This window comes from Elaeis guineensis, chromosome 7 (genome assembly GCF_000442705.2).
Source record: "Elaeis guineensis isolate ETL-2024a chromosome 7, EG11, whole genome shotgun sequence".
NCBI lineage: Eukaryota > Viridiplantae > Streptophyta > Magnoliopsida > Arecales > Arecaceae > Elaeis > Elaeis guineensis.
The window spans coordinates 10,258,101-10,273,336 of record NC_025999.2 but is presented as its reverse complement, the minus strand read 5'-3'; the positions used below and the strand labels follow the sequence as shown (position 1 = coordinate 10,273,336).

The window sequence follows — 15,236 nt, the reverse complement described above, 5'->3', positions numbered from 1 at the left end:
AGTCTGCGAAGAAGCAGAAGGTGGATGGCAAGAAGAAGAAGACAGAATCGAAGAAGAAGGCTGCTGATAAAGAAAAATATTTTCACTGTCAATCAGACGGCTATTGGAAGTGAAACTATCCTCAGTACCTGACCATCCTGAAGAACAAGAAGGATGGTCCTTCTGGAGGTATGTTCATTTTAAAGTCTAATCTTATGGTTTCTTCTGCATCCAATTGGGTGCTTGACTCTGGTTCTAGTGCTCATTTGTGCACTTCTATACAGGATTTTGAGGAGAGCAGGAGGCTGAGAGATGGAGAGATGATCCTATGCATCGAAAATGAAGTAAGAGTTGCTATTGTGGCTGTGGGAACCTACCCTCTGCGATTACCATTAGGATTAGATTTATTTCTTAGAGATTGTTATTATGTGCCTGCAGCAAGCAGGAATTTGATTTATGTTTCATGTTTAGCACAAGAAGGCCATGTGATTAGCTTTCATAAGGACCATTATAATATTTTTTATGAAAATAATAAAGTTACAGATAGTTTTCTTATTAACGATCTCTATCAGCTACATATTGATGTATCTGTATTTAATATTGAGCAAAATGTGAATGCCATAGGAATTAAAAGACCTAGAGATAGTCTAAATGATAAGTATCTGTGGCACCTAAGGCTAGGTCATATAGCGGAAGACAGGATTAACAAATTGGAGAAATTCGGGCTATTGAGTCTGTTGACTTTCGAGTCATATCCAGTTTGTGAATCATGCCTTCAAGACAAAATGATCAAGCTTCCTTTTGTGGGACATGGAGAAAGGGCCACAGACCTACTTGCCCTAGTACATACGGATGTGTGCGGCCCATTTGATGTGTCGGCTAGAGGCAACTACATCTACTTCATTACCTTTACTGATGATATGTCTAGGTACGGATATGTGTTTCTAATAAAACACAAGTCTGAAGCTTTTGAAAGGTTCAAAGAATTCAGACATGAGGTAGAAAAATAAACAGAAAAGCATTAAGATTCTTTGATCAAATCGACTCCACCTGGAATGCCTCAACTCAACGGGGTTTCAAAATAGAAAAATAGGACCCTACTAGATATGGTCCGTTTCATGATGAGCTTCACGGACCTCCCTGAATTTTTTTGGGGACATTGTCTCATGACAGTAATTTATGTATTAAATAGAGTTTCCTCTAAAATCGTTCCTACCACACTATATGAGATATGACATGGTAAGAAGCCAAGTCTGAATCATCTCAGAATTTGGGATTGTCCGGCTCATGTCAATAAATAGCAGACGGACAAGTTAGAGTTCAGATCTTTTAGAGCTCAGTTCATAGGATATCCTAATGAGTCATTAGGATACTATTTCTATATTTCGAAAGACCATAATGTGATTGTGAGTCAAAATGCTATTTTTCTTGAAAAATAGTTTATTCAAGATGGTGGCATCGGAAGAATAATTAAGCTCAAGAAGAATGTCTCCCAAGAGCAACGAGCTAAAAAACCTGAGGAACCTAATCAATCAGAATCAGTCTTAACACAACCTCTTCCACCTCGTAGATCGACTAGGGTTTTTCATCCTCCTGAAAGGTACTTAGGTTCCATACAAGAGGATGTAGAGAAAATGTTCCTCATGGAAAATGGGGCTCATGGTGATGACCCTAAGACCTATGACGAGGCGATATCAGATATCGACTCTGAGAAATGGTTAGAGGCAATGAGATCAGAAATTGACTCGATGCACTCAAATCAAACCTGGACCTTGATAGATCCACCTGAAGGTATTGTACCTATTGGGTGTAAATGGATCTTCAAGAGAAAGATAGGTGCAGATGAGAATGTAGAGACATTAAGGCTAGGCTCGTAGTAAAAGGTTATAGTCAGCACGAAGGCATTGACGATCAAGATACCTTTTCGTCCGTAGCCATGCTAAACTCCATCCGCACATTGCCTGCTGTTGCAGCCTATTTCGATTATGAAATATGGCAGATGGACGTGAAAACAGCATTCTTAAATAGACATCTTGAGGAAGATATCTATATGGAACAGCCACTTGGTTTCACATACAGTGATGATGATCACAAGATCTGCAAGCTGCAAAGGTCCATTTATGGACTTAAGCAAGCATCTCGAAGTTGAAATATTCATTTCAATGATGTGATCAAAATGTTTGGTTTCATCAAGAACAAGGAGGAACCATGTGTATTCAAAAAGGTCAGTGGGAGCGCAGTTGTCTTCCTCGTATTGTACGTAGATGACATCCTCCTAATTGAGAATGATATTCTCATGTTGACCTCAGTCAAAGTATGGTTGTCTAAGGAGTTCTCTATGAAAGATCTAGGAGAGGCATCCTTTATACTGGGAATTAAGGTCTATAGAGATAGACCAAATAGGATGCTGGGACTTTCACAGAAGATGTACATAGAGGAGGTGCTAAAGAGGTTTAGCATGGAAAACTCCAAAAGAGGTTTATTGCCTTTTAGACATGGCATTCATCTCTCCAAGAAGATGTGCCCTAGCACACCTGAGGAGATTGAATGCATGAGCAAGATCCCTTATGCTTCGACAATAGGGAGCCTCATGTATGCCATGCTATGTACACGACCTGATATAGCCCATGCTGTGAGTGTCACAAGCAGATATCAGTCGAATCTAGACGAAGAGCACTGGACTTCTGTGAAAAGTATCCTTAAGTACTTGAGAAGGACTAAGGATATATTTCTAGTCTTTAAGAATGGAGAACTCCAGATTCAGGGATATACAGACTCAGACTTTATGTCTGATATAGATGATCGAAAGTCGACATCTGAAAGTCTGTTCATTGCAATGGTGGTGTAGTTAGATGGAAGAGTTTCAAGCAGACGGTGATTGCTGATTCCACCATGGAGGTAGAGTACATTGCTGCATTAGAAGCTGTGAAGAAGGTATTCTGGTACAAGAAGTTTATCGCAGAGCTTGGAGTGATGTCATCGGATGCCATACCTCTTTACTGTGACAATAATAGCACCATAGCCCTAGCTAAGGAGCCAAGATCTCACCAAAAGTTCAAGCACATCAAGCGGCGATTTCATCTGATCCGTGATTACCTCGAAAAGGATTATGTCGAGATTATGAGAGTTGACTCCACAGACAATGTGGCAGACCCGCTGACTAAGCCATTGAGCCAGCAAAAGATCGAAGCCCACCTTGAGAAGATGGGACTTAGATATGTAGCCAATTGGCATTAGGTCAAGTGGGAGTTTGTTAGATGTGTACCCTAGATGTCAGATTGGCTGACATATTTCTGTACAGATCTAAGGACAAATTTATAATTTTGACTATAAATGAATAAAAGGATTATTCTTCTATCACATTGTGTCTGTGATACATCCTTTGAGTTAGTGAGAATGTAAATTCATATTTTCAAGAGTTGAAAATTTAAGACATGAATTTACATAACTAACTCATAAACAGCTCCTGACCATAGGATCATCACGAGGATGGTGATCGATCCGAAAGGTTGGTGTACGATCGCTTTCTTAGGGTAGATGTGTCTTGAGTCTACGGTGTGGAGATACTGGAGCGAGAGTATAGGTATTCGTTGAGAACGAGAGTACTGAGCATGACCACTTCGAGCAGTCATAAGGAAGTCTACCTTCTCGTCAATGACTAGCTCGATGCTGCAGTCGTGTGTCTAGTTCTTTGACCTGAGGTGCATCGATAGTTCATCTTGAGTGTGTTATAGTTTGACTACACCATAACTCGATCTCCTAGTCATTCAAAACTCTAAGGTGTATGTTGGTTGTAGCATATTCATTGTAGGAACTAGGTTGCACCAAGATGGGATGTATCAACCTCGGTAGATGGAGGAGTAGTCCTATAATAATTGAAAGATCGAGTCCTTAAGCCCATGGCCATGGTAGAGTGAAATAATGAAAAAGAGTTTTTCATTAAGGTTTCACATCAAACTCGGATCGATCGATTAACTCATATGACTGATGTTGGGTTTGACGAGTTCACCTTAACCCTAATTCGGTCGGGACTCATGATAGAGGAACTCAATCACACAGGTAGCTGCACCGAGAGGTTCATCTTCAGTTCTGGTGGGTTGCCACCACATACTACTAGGTGTCATTGATGGATTTTGGGAGCAATTAGAATGATCTTGATGATCGATCATTCTAATTGTATGAATCAGAAGAGTTCTAGTCCATCGAAAGGAGTTTCGATGATGTCGATGATGAGATCACGATATGTCTCATTATCATACAGAATTGAACCTAACTGGATCACACAAATAAGGGTTAGGATCTGGATGTCATCAATTGGACTAACCCAATTGATTTGGATAAGATCCAATTAAGTTCTAGAAAATCGTGCTAGCATATGATTGAGCCTAACTTTCTTCTCGTGTAATCTTTTCTATCTCGACTGAGCCAAATATGATTTGACTCACCCAGAGAACCTTAAAAAAGTTTTTCTCAGTCTAAATGAAGCTTGTCCAGCTCAGAAAAGGCTTGTCTTAATTCATGAGATGAATTTAAGACAACACCTGCTAATTCCTAGCACCTGTCAATTTTATTTTAGGACATCTGTCAAAAGTTGACATGTGGATCTTAAACTGAAGAGGGCTCATTGGAGGATTTTTGTGGAGTGTCCACAAGCCAAGCCACATCAAATTGGGTGCCATAATTAGATTATGGTGTGAGCCCAATTGGATTAAAGTGGGCACCCCAAGTGGATAAGGATTGGAGAGTCTTGATCAATTTAAACTCTTGGGCACCACCTCTATTTGTGCTTATCCAATGTTGGTGCCATCTTTTGGAGATAAGGTGGAGTTCTTATCTGATATGATCATATGACATCACTCCATCAATCAAATTTTTTTCAAAATTTATTGAAATTTTTTGATTGGTTGAATGATGTGGCACTGCGCAGCATACAGGGTCTATATAAACCCTGCTGCGCCTAGGGTTTCAAGGCAGAAGTTATTTTATGCATAAAACCCAATAGCTACCACCCTCTCTCCTCTTCTCTACATCCTCCCTACTCTCCTTCCTCTCCTCTTCACGTCCAAAGAGTTGGACGTCCATCTGGCAAAGATCCAATGCGTGGTGACGCCTGGAACAGAAGGCTGCAGGACTTCTTCGACAGACTGCTGCTCCAACTTCAGAAAGACTTTTGAAGATCTTTCTAATCAGATTTAGATCTAATTTTTGGAGTGTAGATTTGCGAGGAGAAGACATTTCAGATCCTGCCTGAGTGGATACTGGTAGAGACCAGGTGCTTGCATGGCTACATCAGAACCTCAGACTGTGCAGAGATTATCTACAGGGTAATCAGATTACTCTTGAGGTATTACTTGTTTCCTCATCCCTTTTAGATTTATTTTAGACTTAATATCAGATATGAAGATTAGATCTAGAGACTTAGATCTGAAATAAATATAAGATAATTTTTTTTAAAATTATTTTACCTCAGATTGATGAAATCTGGAAGATCCTATAGAGGAAAAGCGATTTTCCTTCTTCACTATGCACGGAGCGTGCACGTGAAAATGCCAACCCAAGCCCAAGCGATGTGTGGGCACGGCATAGACGGTCTACCACATTTTCGTGATCTACGGTTGGATGCGTGGACCGAGCATCCATTTCTAGGATATTTTTTACGGTCCACGAAGGATCGGGGTTAATTTCTTCAGTGTTTTACGGGGTCCATGCAAATTCTGGTGGACTGGAGGCATGATCGAATGGTCCTCCTTTCTCCCAATTTTGATCCGATGGCTGAGGGCTTTTTTTGGTTGATTTAGGCTTGATTTTGATCATTTTTTTGGATGATTTTGGGCCGTGTGATACAGATCCGATGGTGGATCTTCTTTCTTTGATTCTACAGCAAATAGGAGTCTATTTTTTATATGATTTGGACTTGGTTTCACCTGGTGACGAGCTCTATTTAAAAAGAGGACTTGGGAGAAGGTTCTATAGCTTGAGAGCAGAAAAACAGCAACCAAAATAGAAGATTCAAGAGAAGAAAAAGAAGAGATGTGAAATTTCTTTGAGAGAAAAAAAATAAAGCATTTTTTTTTGTAAAAGAGAGTCTGTGTGAGCTTTTTATTTTTTTTCTTCTTATTCTTCTTCTTTTCTCCAAATTTTATACTTCATTGTATCGTGAATTATTAATAGAAGAATGTTGAGGAGGTCTTGCCTGTGGACGTAGGCCAACAATCAGGCCGAACCACATAAATCTGGTGTGCTTTCTTTTCTCTTATTTTTATTGCTTGATTATCTCCCATATTTTGCGTTCTATATTTGTTCTAGTTATCTTTCCTCTACAAAATGATCTTATTTTCACTGTACTTATGTGCTGTGTGGATCGAGGTGTGCTTGATTATCCCATGATTTATTTTTTCAATTTGGTATCAGAGCGTAGGAGATTCTTTTGTAGCTAGTTTGATTTGAAATAATAACGGGCAAGGTGACGACAACAAAATACAAGATACCAAAGTTTAATGGATCAAACTTTATAGTTTGGAAGATGAAGATGCAGGTGGTATTGATCAAGGATGGTTGTGAAATTGCTTTGCAAGGAAAAGAATACAAACCTCAAGAGATAATAGATGGACAATATGAAGAGAAAGACAAGCTGGCAATGGCGAACCTCTATTTGGCATTGGATGATTCTATATTGTTCAAAATCAAGACCAAGACTATTGCAAAAGGAGTTTGGGAAAAAATGAAGAATTTCTGTGAAGGTAAGTCTTTGGTAAATAAAATCTATTTAAGATGGTAATTATACAATCTGAAGATGAAGAATGGGGCATCAGTTTAAAAGTACTTGGGTGTATTCAATTCCATTGTGAGCAAGCTTGCGGTCCTAGATGTCAGAATTGATAATGAAGAGAAGGCCAGCATTCTACTTTGTTCTATGCCAGAGTCTTCAGATAATTTTATCATGAACTTGAGTCATGTTGAAATCCTCAAGATGGAGTCTGTTGTTGCATCATTACTTATAGAAGAGATGAGGTAAAAATCTAGCCAAGAAAGCTCTTCAGAAGAGGCCATGGTAGCACAGGCAAGCCTTTCGAAAGGCAACGTGGTGATCGAGGGAAGACAATATCTAAATCCAAGGGCAAGAAGAAGGTGAAATGTTGGAATTGTGGAAAAATAGAGCACGTAAAGAAAGATTGCCGTGCCAAAGGAGTTGATACAAAATTTGAATCAAAAAACTTTCAAGGCAATGTAGTAGAAAGTGAAACTGATTCGGCTACTTCAGATGATGAGAATACATTGATGGCATTAGAGAGATCTGAGCTTACATGTTATTAGATTTTGGATTCGGGGGCATCTTTTCACATGACTCTTTTTAAGGAGTAGTTTCATACATACAAATCATTGGATGGAGGAGTTATCTATTTGGATAACAATACAACTTGTCCTATGATTGGAGTGGGAGATGTTCGGATCAAAATATTTGATGGTATAGTTCAGATAGTTTTTAATATATGGTATGTTCCTGCATTGTGCAAGAGTCTACTGTCACTTGAAAAGTTTTGTAAGCAAGGCTTAAAGTTTATCGAAGAGAAATTTCAATTGAAGGTGTCCAAAGGGTATTTGGTAGTGACAAAGGGAGTACAAATAGGTGATCTTTATAAATTGATGGGTGAGACTCAGGTGGAAGAGGCGGCAGTAGCAAGTTCAAAGATGGTATCTCCGACGGTTTGGCATCGATGTTTGGGACATATAAGTGAGCATGGGCTACAATTATTATCAAATAAGGAGCTTCTTTCGAGGTTCAAATCAGTGCCACTAGAATTTTATGAAGATTGCATCTATGGTAAACCAAAAAGGATCTCTTTCTCTTTATCACAGCAGCAAAGTAAAAAATTTTTTGAGCTAATTCACTCAGATTCTTAGGAGTCGCCTGATAGATCATTGGGTGGATGTTCTTACTTCATCTCCTTCATTAATGACTATTCTCAAAAGGCTTGGATATATATTCTGATGCAAAAATCCAATGTTTTTGAAACCTTAAAGAAATTTAAATCTCTGGTGGAAAATGAAAAAGGTTTGAAAATTAAATACCTATGTTCTGATAATGGAGGAGAATATTGCTCTAAGGAGTTTGATGAGTTTTGTAGTGAGCATGGAATTCGATGATAGCTTACGGTTCTCGGGATACCACAGCAAAATGATGTGGCAGAGAGATTTAATAGAATACTCATGAAAAGGGTCCATAGTATTATGAGCACTACAAAACTTGACAAGAGATTTTGGATAGAGGCTGGATGCACGGCTTGTTACTTGATCAATCGACTACCGACAAAATCACTTGGGTTGAAAATTTTTGAAAAACTTTGGAGCAGCAAGCCAGTAAATTATTTCTATCTCCATGTCTTTGGTTGTGATGCATATATGTGGATTCCAAAAGAAAAGAGGACAAAATTGGACAGAAACTCTCAGAGGTGCATCTTTCTTGGCTATGCTAAGGAGTAAAGGGGTATCGATTGAGGGACCCTACAACCCACAAGATCGTTGTTAGTCAAGATGTTGTTTTTAATGAAGAATATTTTCAAGGCACCAAGGAAAAGCAAGATGATGAAGCCATTACTTTTGTTGAGTTCTTTGATGTAGGTGACGAAGTGCAAGCAAAGCAAGCATAGGAGAATGACGAGATAGTTGATGATGGACCAGGTGCAAAATCTTTACAATTCTCTGAGGATGCTATCTCACTGGAAGAGCCACCAACAGAGTCTGAGTGGCCTAGAAGGGTCATTAGACCTCCTGCAAGGTATGATGACTATATCACTTCTTTCATTCCTTCTACTAACCATGTTTACACTTATGTTGCTTTGGCAGAGGAGGATGAGCCAACTTCATACAAGGAGGTATGTGAGTCCACCAATACTGAAAAGTGGCATTATGCTATAGAGGAGAAGATGGAGTCACTTCAAAGAATAAGACATGGGAGCTTGTAGTTCTATGAAAAAGAGGAGTCCAATCAGATGTCGGTGGGTCTATAAAGTGAAGAAGGATACAGATGAAAATGTAGAGAGGTTCAAAGCATGTTTGATAGTGAAAGATTATGCTCAAAAATCAAAAATTGATTTTGATGAGATCTTCTCACCAGTGGTTCATCTTACTATTATTTAGGTTGTTTTGATGATCACGGCAGTTATGGATTTAGAGCTCGAGCAGATAGATGTAAAGATGGCTTTCCTATATAGTGACTTGGAGGAGGAGATTTATATGATGCAATCTGAAGATTTTGTTTGAAAAAGATAAGGAGGAGTTGGTTTGTTGGTTGAACAAATCATTGCACGGTCTCAAACAGGCATCAAGGTGTTGGTACAAGTGATTTGATTTCTTCATTGTGAGTTTGGGATTTGATCAACTGGAGACAGATCATTGTGTATATTCTACGATTATGATGATAGGAGCTTCTGTATCTTACTGTTATATATCGACGATATGGCGGTCGCAAAAAATAGCAAGAGTCGAATATCAGATATGAAAGCTCAGTTGACTGGGGAGTTCAAGATAAAGGACTTAGGAGCCGTGAACCAAATACTCGAGATGAAGGTGCTATGGGAGAGGAAGGATAGGAAGGTCTGGCTTTCACAAAAGAGATATGTGGAGAAAGATCTGCGGTGCTTCAATATGTAGAATGTAAAGCCGGTGTCTACCCCATTTTTTATTCAGTTAAAACTGTCAGCAGAGCAATCACCCAGTACGGAAGCAGAAAAGGCTAACATGGCTCGGGTACCATATTCATCAGCAGTAGGGAGCCTTATATTTGCCATGGAATGCACAAGATCAGATATTGCACAAGCAGTGAGAATTGTGAGTCGGTATATGACAAATCTAGATAGTGATCATTGGATAGCAGTAAAGTAGATCCTACAGTATCTGAGAGGGACGACTAATCATTCACTCTGTTATGGCTCAGCAGGTTTGGAGTATATTGGATATGTTGATTCTGATTTTGCAAGTGATCGAAACAAAAGAAGATCTACCACAGGCTATGTATTTTCCATAGGTGATAGTACTATTAGTTGGGAGTCTAAGCTTCAGTCAGTGGTGGCATTATCAACGACAGAGGCAAAGTATATTGCAGTGATACATGTATACAAAGAAGCTATCTAGCTCAAGAAGCTTCTTGGAAACTTCAAAGTGAAGCAAGATATGATGAGGATGAATTATGATAGATGTGGTTGATAATAACATCCGATATTTTACTCTCAGATACATCATATTGACATTCGCTATCACTTTGTGAGAGATGTGATTGATAATGATCTAGTTTTATTGCTAAAAATTCATACAGATACAAATCCAGCAGATGTGTTGATTAAGTCGGTGGCAGTGGAGAACAATTGGAGCAAAGCTTCTCTCGGTCTTGGAGCTATGTGAGGAGTGGGAGGTTGGCAAGACCTCTAGGGACGACATTCTTGTGACATCGACACATGTCTTCAAGTGGAAGAATTATTTGAATGAAGCCCATGTCCGACCAGGCCCAGCCATAGAACGGCAGCCCAGGCCCATGCGTGGAGCGCGCATGCGAAAACATCGGCCCAAGCCCGGGCGGTGTGCCGGCATGGCGTACATGGTCTACCACATTTTCACGATCTATGGTTGGGCACGTGGACCAAGCGCCCGTTTTCATGGCATTTCTCATGGTCCATGATGGACCGACATCCATTTCTTCGACGTTTCTCGCAGTCCACGCGAATTCTGATAGATCGGAGGCACGATCGAACAATCTTCCTTTTTCTCGATTTTGATCCGACGGCTGAGGACTTTTTTCGATTGATTTAGGCCGGATCTTGATCATTTTTTGGGTGATTTTGGGTCGTGCGATGCAGATCTGACGGTGGATCTTCTTTCTTCGATTCTACAATGAATAGGAGTCCGTTTTTGACACGGTTTGGATCTGGTTTCCCTTGGTAACGAGCTTTATTTAAAGAGAGGATTTGGAAAAAGGTTTTGCAGCCTAAGAGCAGTGAAAATAGCAACCGAAAGAGAGGATTCAAGAGGAAAAAAAAAAAGAGACGTGAGATTTTTTTGAGAGAAAAATAATAGAGTATTTTTCTTTTGTAAAAGAGAATCTATGTGAGCCTTTTATTTTTCTTCTTCTTCTTCTTTTGTTCAAATTTTATAATTTGTTGTGCCATGAATTATTAATAGAAGAATATTGAGGAGGTCTTGTCCGTAGCGTAGGCCAACAATTAGATCGAACTACATAAATTTGGTGTGTTTTCTTTTCTCTTATTTTTATTACTTAATTATCTTCCGTATTTTACATTCTACATTTATTCTAGTTATCTTTTCTCTACAAAACGATCTTGTTTCTGTTATACTTGTGTACTATGTAGATCGAGGTATACTCGATTATCCCATGACTTGTTCTTTCAGTTAAATACAAATCCAACTGCTGGCCTGAGAGGATAATCTGCACCAACAGTACTACACCATAAACAAATCAAAAAGATGGGGTACTTTCCTTGTACTTGCAGGCATAAGAGCAAAGGGATGAAAAGAAGTAGTCAAACCTTAGGCCAACTTGCTGTTGAGGTCGTCCAAGGTTTTCATAAGTCCATGTCCCTAACTCAAGGGACCTTTTATGTCCAAATTCTGTCTTGGATTATATTTGTCTGAGAAAATTTAGTTAAGTGCTCGCACATTATAATAAAAAATAATAAAAAAATAATTGTGCTATTTGGGTATATTTTTTATTTGTATCAAATAAAAGAAAGTACCAGCTAATGAAGTTAATAAATTCTCTTGATGGGGATTCAAAATCTCATCTTTATGAACGTTTGGAGGATCAGAACACCATCTATGTTATGTAGTTCATTAGTTGGGCAGAATTGGATTGTTCAAAATGTCATTTTAGTGAAAATAACAATGGATGATTGTTATGGATCAAAAAAGACAATCAATGATTATTATTGTCGCTTGCTTTCAAGAGCACAATATTGACATCCATTATTCTAAAGGGAACTTTATGGGGTGCATCTCCACCCTAAAATTTCCACTTCTTCAACTCCACCTTCACATGGACAGCATGTGCAAAGCACTAATGCAATCTAAGGAGATGTTTACAAGATAATTAAAATGGTTGTTATAATGTTTTAATGCTTTAAAACCGATTCATCCTGGAGGAAAGAGTTTGACTTAGTTGCTACTCTTGATAAGCAAATCCAATCCCATGCCAGATCATTAATTTGGTATAACTACACAAAAACTTTAACAACTGCATAAGCTAGCACCTTGGAGTATTCTAATACAACAAAAAGTAAGTAATATTATTTTAGATTTTATATAATAATTATTAAAAAAAATAATTAGAAAGCTAGTTTAGACATGGATAACTAGTCAAAGTCGTATTGACCGAATGCTGTAGTTAAACTAGAGTAGCATACTGGTTACTTAAGTAACCTATGACCATCAACATCTCACCAACTTCAACGAAGGATCCCCCAGAGTTGCACCAAATGGGAAAGCTTCAGATTCGCACCAAATTTACTACACCACAAAGAACACATAAAATCTTTAATTTTATTGATTAATCATGCACAATCGTCATACATCGAGTCCTCATAATACCATAGGGTCATAGGACTATAATAAGAAATGGATTTCTGGAACTAATCGGAAAGTTCAGGTGTGAAAATATAACTTTAAAACATCTGGTGGCGTCATAATTAGCATCTAGTTATTGGATGACTTGTGGACCTTTGCAGACTCAAAAGAGGCAGATTTGTTATAAAAAAAAAAAAAAGAGGCAGTTTTGTTTTGATATTATGGCCTATTAATTCTACAAGAGATTTTAGAAAATCTTCCGGTGAATGAAGCGAGAAAAGAAAGTTGAAGAAAAAAAAAATAGCTCATCCGAAATGGAAATGAAATCGCATTTTACTTGTGGTGACGATGGTACATTTATTCATAAAATAACAAAAAGAAAACTCATCAAAATCTGTATCTTTTTTTAAAAAAATAACTTAATTATGCAAAATAAAAAAAAAATGAATTTCTTTTATTTCTGACAAAATCTTATAAAGAACATCAATCTACAATCCATTCACTTCATTTTAGCGACATATTATGTGTAGGTTTTTTCCCAAGATTTTACAGAAAATATGGACTGCCAAACAAAATAAGAGTGTAACCCTCAATCAAACTAGAAATGGACCTCATGACAACGAAGGCCTGAGACCCTGCACCATCAGCCTTATAACTTCAAGTCCAAGTAGTTCCTACAACTGATATCTCCATGTTATTGTCTACCCACTGGACCACCCAAAAAAGGCCAGTACAGCAGTCATCATTGTATTTCCAAGAAGTTCATCAGAAAATGTATGTCACACACCTCCTTCTAGGTAGGTTTCGGGCAGAAGCAGTAGTTGGTGCATCATCAAGTTATTTTTTTCCTAGATAATCCAATCCTGGATGAGTTGTCTCTCCTCTCGTCTTAAAATATTGGTAAGTTGCTTTTGTTAAAGGAGGTCCTTTTGTAAGGCATATTCGGATCGGTATTATTAAAACCTTGGTGTGCATTGCATCATTTTCGTATGTATGTATGTATGTATGTATGTATGTATGTATTCTGAAGTTATATGCTATGAACCAATAATATTATACCATGTGGTCACATCAATATCCTACAAAAATAATGATTGCTGAACATGAAAGTCTCTCTATAAATTGGGCTATTTGTTCCCAGAAACCAGCAGAGGACACTTGTTTCATCAAAAAAAAGGATTCCTTGGTAGTGGAGCTTTTAGAATACCCACCATGTTAGCCCTTTCTCCCCAAGGTCCCCATCTCTTTTCCACCATGGGTTGGCAAGAAGAAGACAACATCAGCCATGTGCTCAACACCGAAGAAGCCTTTGCAAGCCACACCCCAAAGGAAACAGAAACATCCTACCAATCTCTTGGGCTTTCACCCACTCAGCCAGAGTTCGAGCTTGATGACCTCCAAAACTCCACTCTTTCACCCACTCAGGCAGAGTTTGAGCTTGATGACCTCCAAAACTCCACTTTTTCCATCAGAGACCCTTCCAACCCCACCAGGAAGCTGAACCACAATGCCTACGAACGCGACCGGAGGAAGAAACTCAACACCTTGTACTCCTCCCTCCGCTCTCTACTCCCAGAGACGGATCAAAGTGTATGCCATCTCTCCCTCTCCCTCTCCCTCTCCCTCCCTCTCTCTCTCTATCGGTGTGTATTCACCATGAATTTTATAGCAGAAGAAGCTGAGCATTCCATCGACTGTTTCCCGTGTTCTGAAGTACATTCCTGAGCTACAAAGGCAGGTTGAGAAGCTAACAAGGAGAAAGGAAGAGATCTTATTGATGGTGTCGAGGCAAGAAGAACATGGCCATAATAGTACGGGAGGCATAATCTATCCTATTGTTTCAGCAACCTGTCTTAATAACAAAGAAGTCATGCTCCAGATCTGTTTCTTGCATAAAGCTGTATGTCTTCCTTTCTCTAAGGTTCTAAGGGTTTTGGAGGGAGAGGGTCTTCAGCTCATGAATGCCTCCACTTTTACCACCCATGCTGACAAGACCTTCTACACCCTTCATCTTCAGGTTTGTGCTCCATTTCCTTCGGTTGCTTTAATTTTTTTATGTAATTGTGTTTGATGTGCTAAAGTCTTTTGCTTTTTGTTCTTTGATCAACAGGCAAGGGAATCCAGGAGCATAGAGTGTCAGATCTTCTGCGAACATCTCATCAAAACTATAAGAGAGCAAGCAGCACTTGGTTCCATTAGACACTGTATGTAAAGAAGATACGGATGGAAATTCTCTGATGAAAATTTATGTGACAATATTAAGAAAAAAAAAATCTGTGAGTGTTTCAGGCTTGTAAATAGGTTTGTGTCTTTTAAAGAAGTCTAATAGCTTATGGCCTATGCAAAGTTCTTTGTAGTAATAGGCATAAGCAGTATGATTTTGTGCTTGGTTTGTGAACAATCTTTTTGAGAAGTGGTTTATATGTGAATTGCCCCTGAAGATTCTATGAAGAGAAGAAGAGCATGACAAAGTGGGATTTCTCTACTTTTCTTAAAAGCTGTGTCATCATCTCATGAAAATTCAAATTGCCTTTTAGGATTAAAAATTTCAGTCTTCTTAAATACATCTACATTTCTTATGTCAATAATTCAAAATTTCTATTTCCCAACATGACACTTAAAACATGTCTATATTTCTAAATATGATACTTCCTTAGGTACATTTTAAATTTTTAGAAAAATATAAT

At 38.5% G+C, this 15,236-nt stretch overlaps 1 protein-coding gene across 2 annotated transcripts; it reads left to right on the top strand.

Annotated features, from left to right (window-relative positions):
* Nucleotides 1-13,319: 13,319 nt before the first annotated feature.
* Nucleotides 13,320-14,989, top strand: LOC105049160 (protein IRON-RELATED TRANSCRIPTION FACTOR 2). Of its 2 annotated transcripts, XM_019851777.3 has the most exons (4): nt 13,320-13,449; nt 13,691-14,139; nt 14,219-14,566; nt 14,660-14,989. In XM_019851777.3, exons 2-4 carry the CDS (start codon nt 13,762-13,764, stop codon nt 14,759-14,761), a joined length of 828 nt encoding a protein of 275 aa, XP_019707336.2. In that variant the 5' UTR covers nt 13,320-13,449; nt 13,691-13,761; the 3' UTR covers nt 14,762-14,989. The 2 variants fall into 2 exon arrangements, with proteins under 2 accessions (XP_019707336.2, XP_010927034.2); XM_010928732.4 differs by lacking the exon at nt 13,320-13,449 and having other exon boundaries at nt 14,222-14,566.
* Nucleotides 14,990-15,236: the final 247 nt, after the last annotated feature.

Bases quoted from the DNA above. Each gene is read 5' to 3' on its own strand.
- LOC105049160 (XM_019851777.3), top strand. From the start codon at position 13,762: ATGTTAGCCCTTTCTCCCCAAGGTCCCCATCTCTTTTCCACCATGGGT. The intron at 14,140-14,218 runs GTATGCCATCTC...TGAATTTTATAG, and splicing joins TCCCAGAGACGGATCAAAGT to CAGAAGAAGCTGAGCATTCC. The intron at 14,567-14,659 runs GTTTGTGCTCCA...TTTGATCAACAG, and splicing joins TCTACACCCTTCATCTTCAG to GCAAGGGAATCCAGGAGCAT.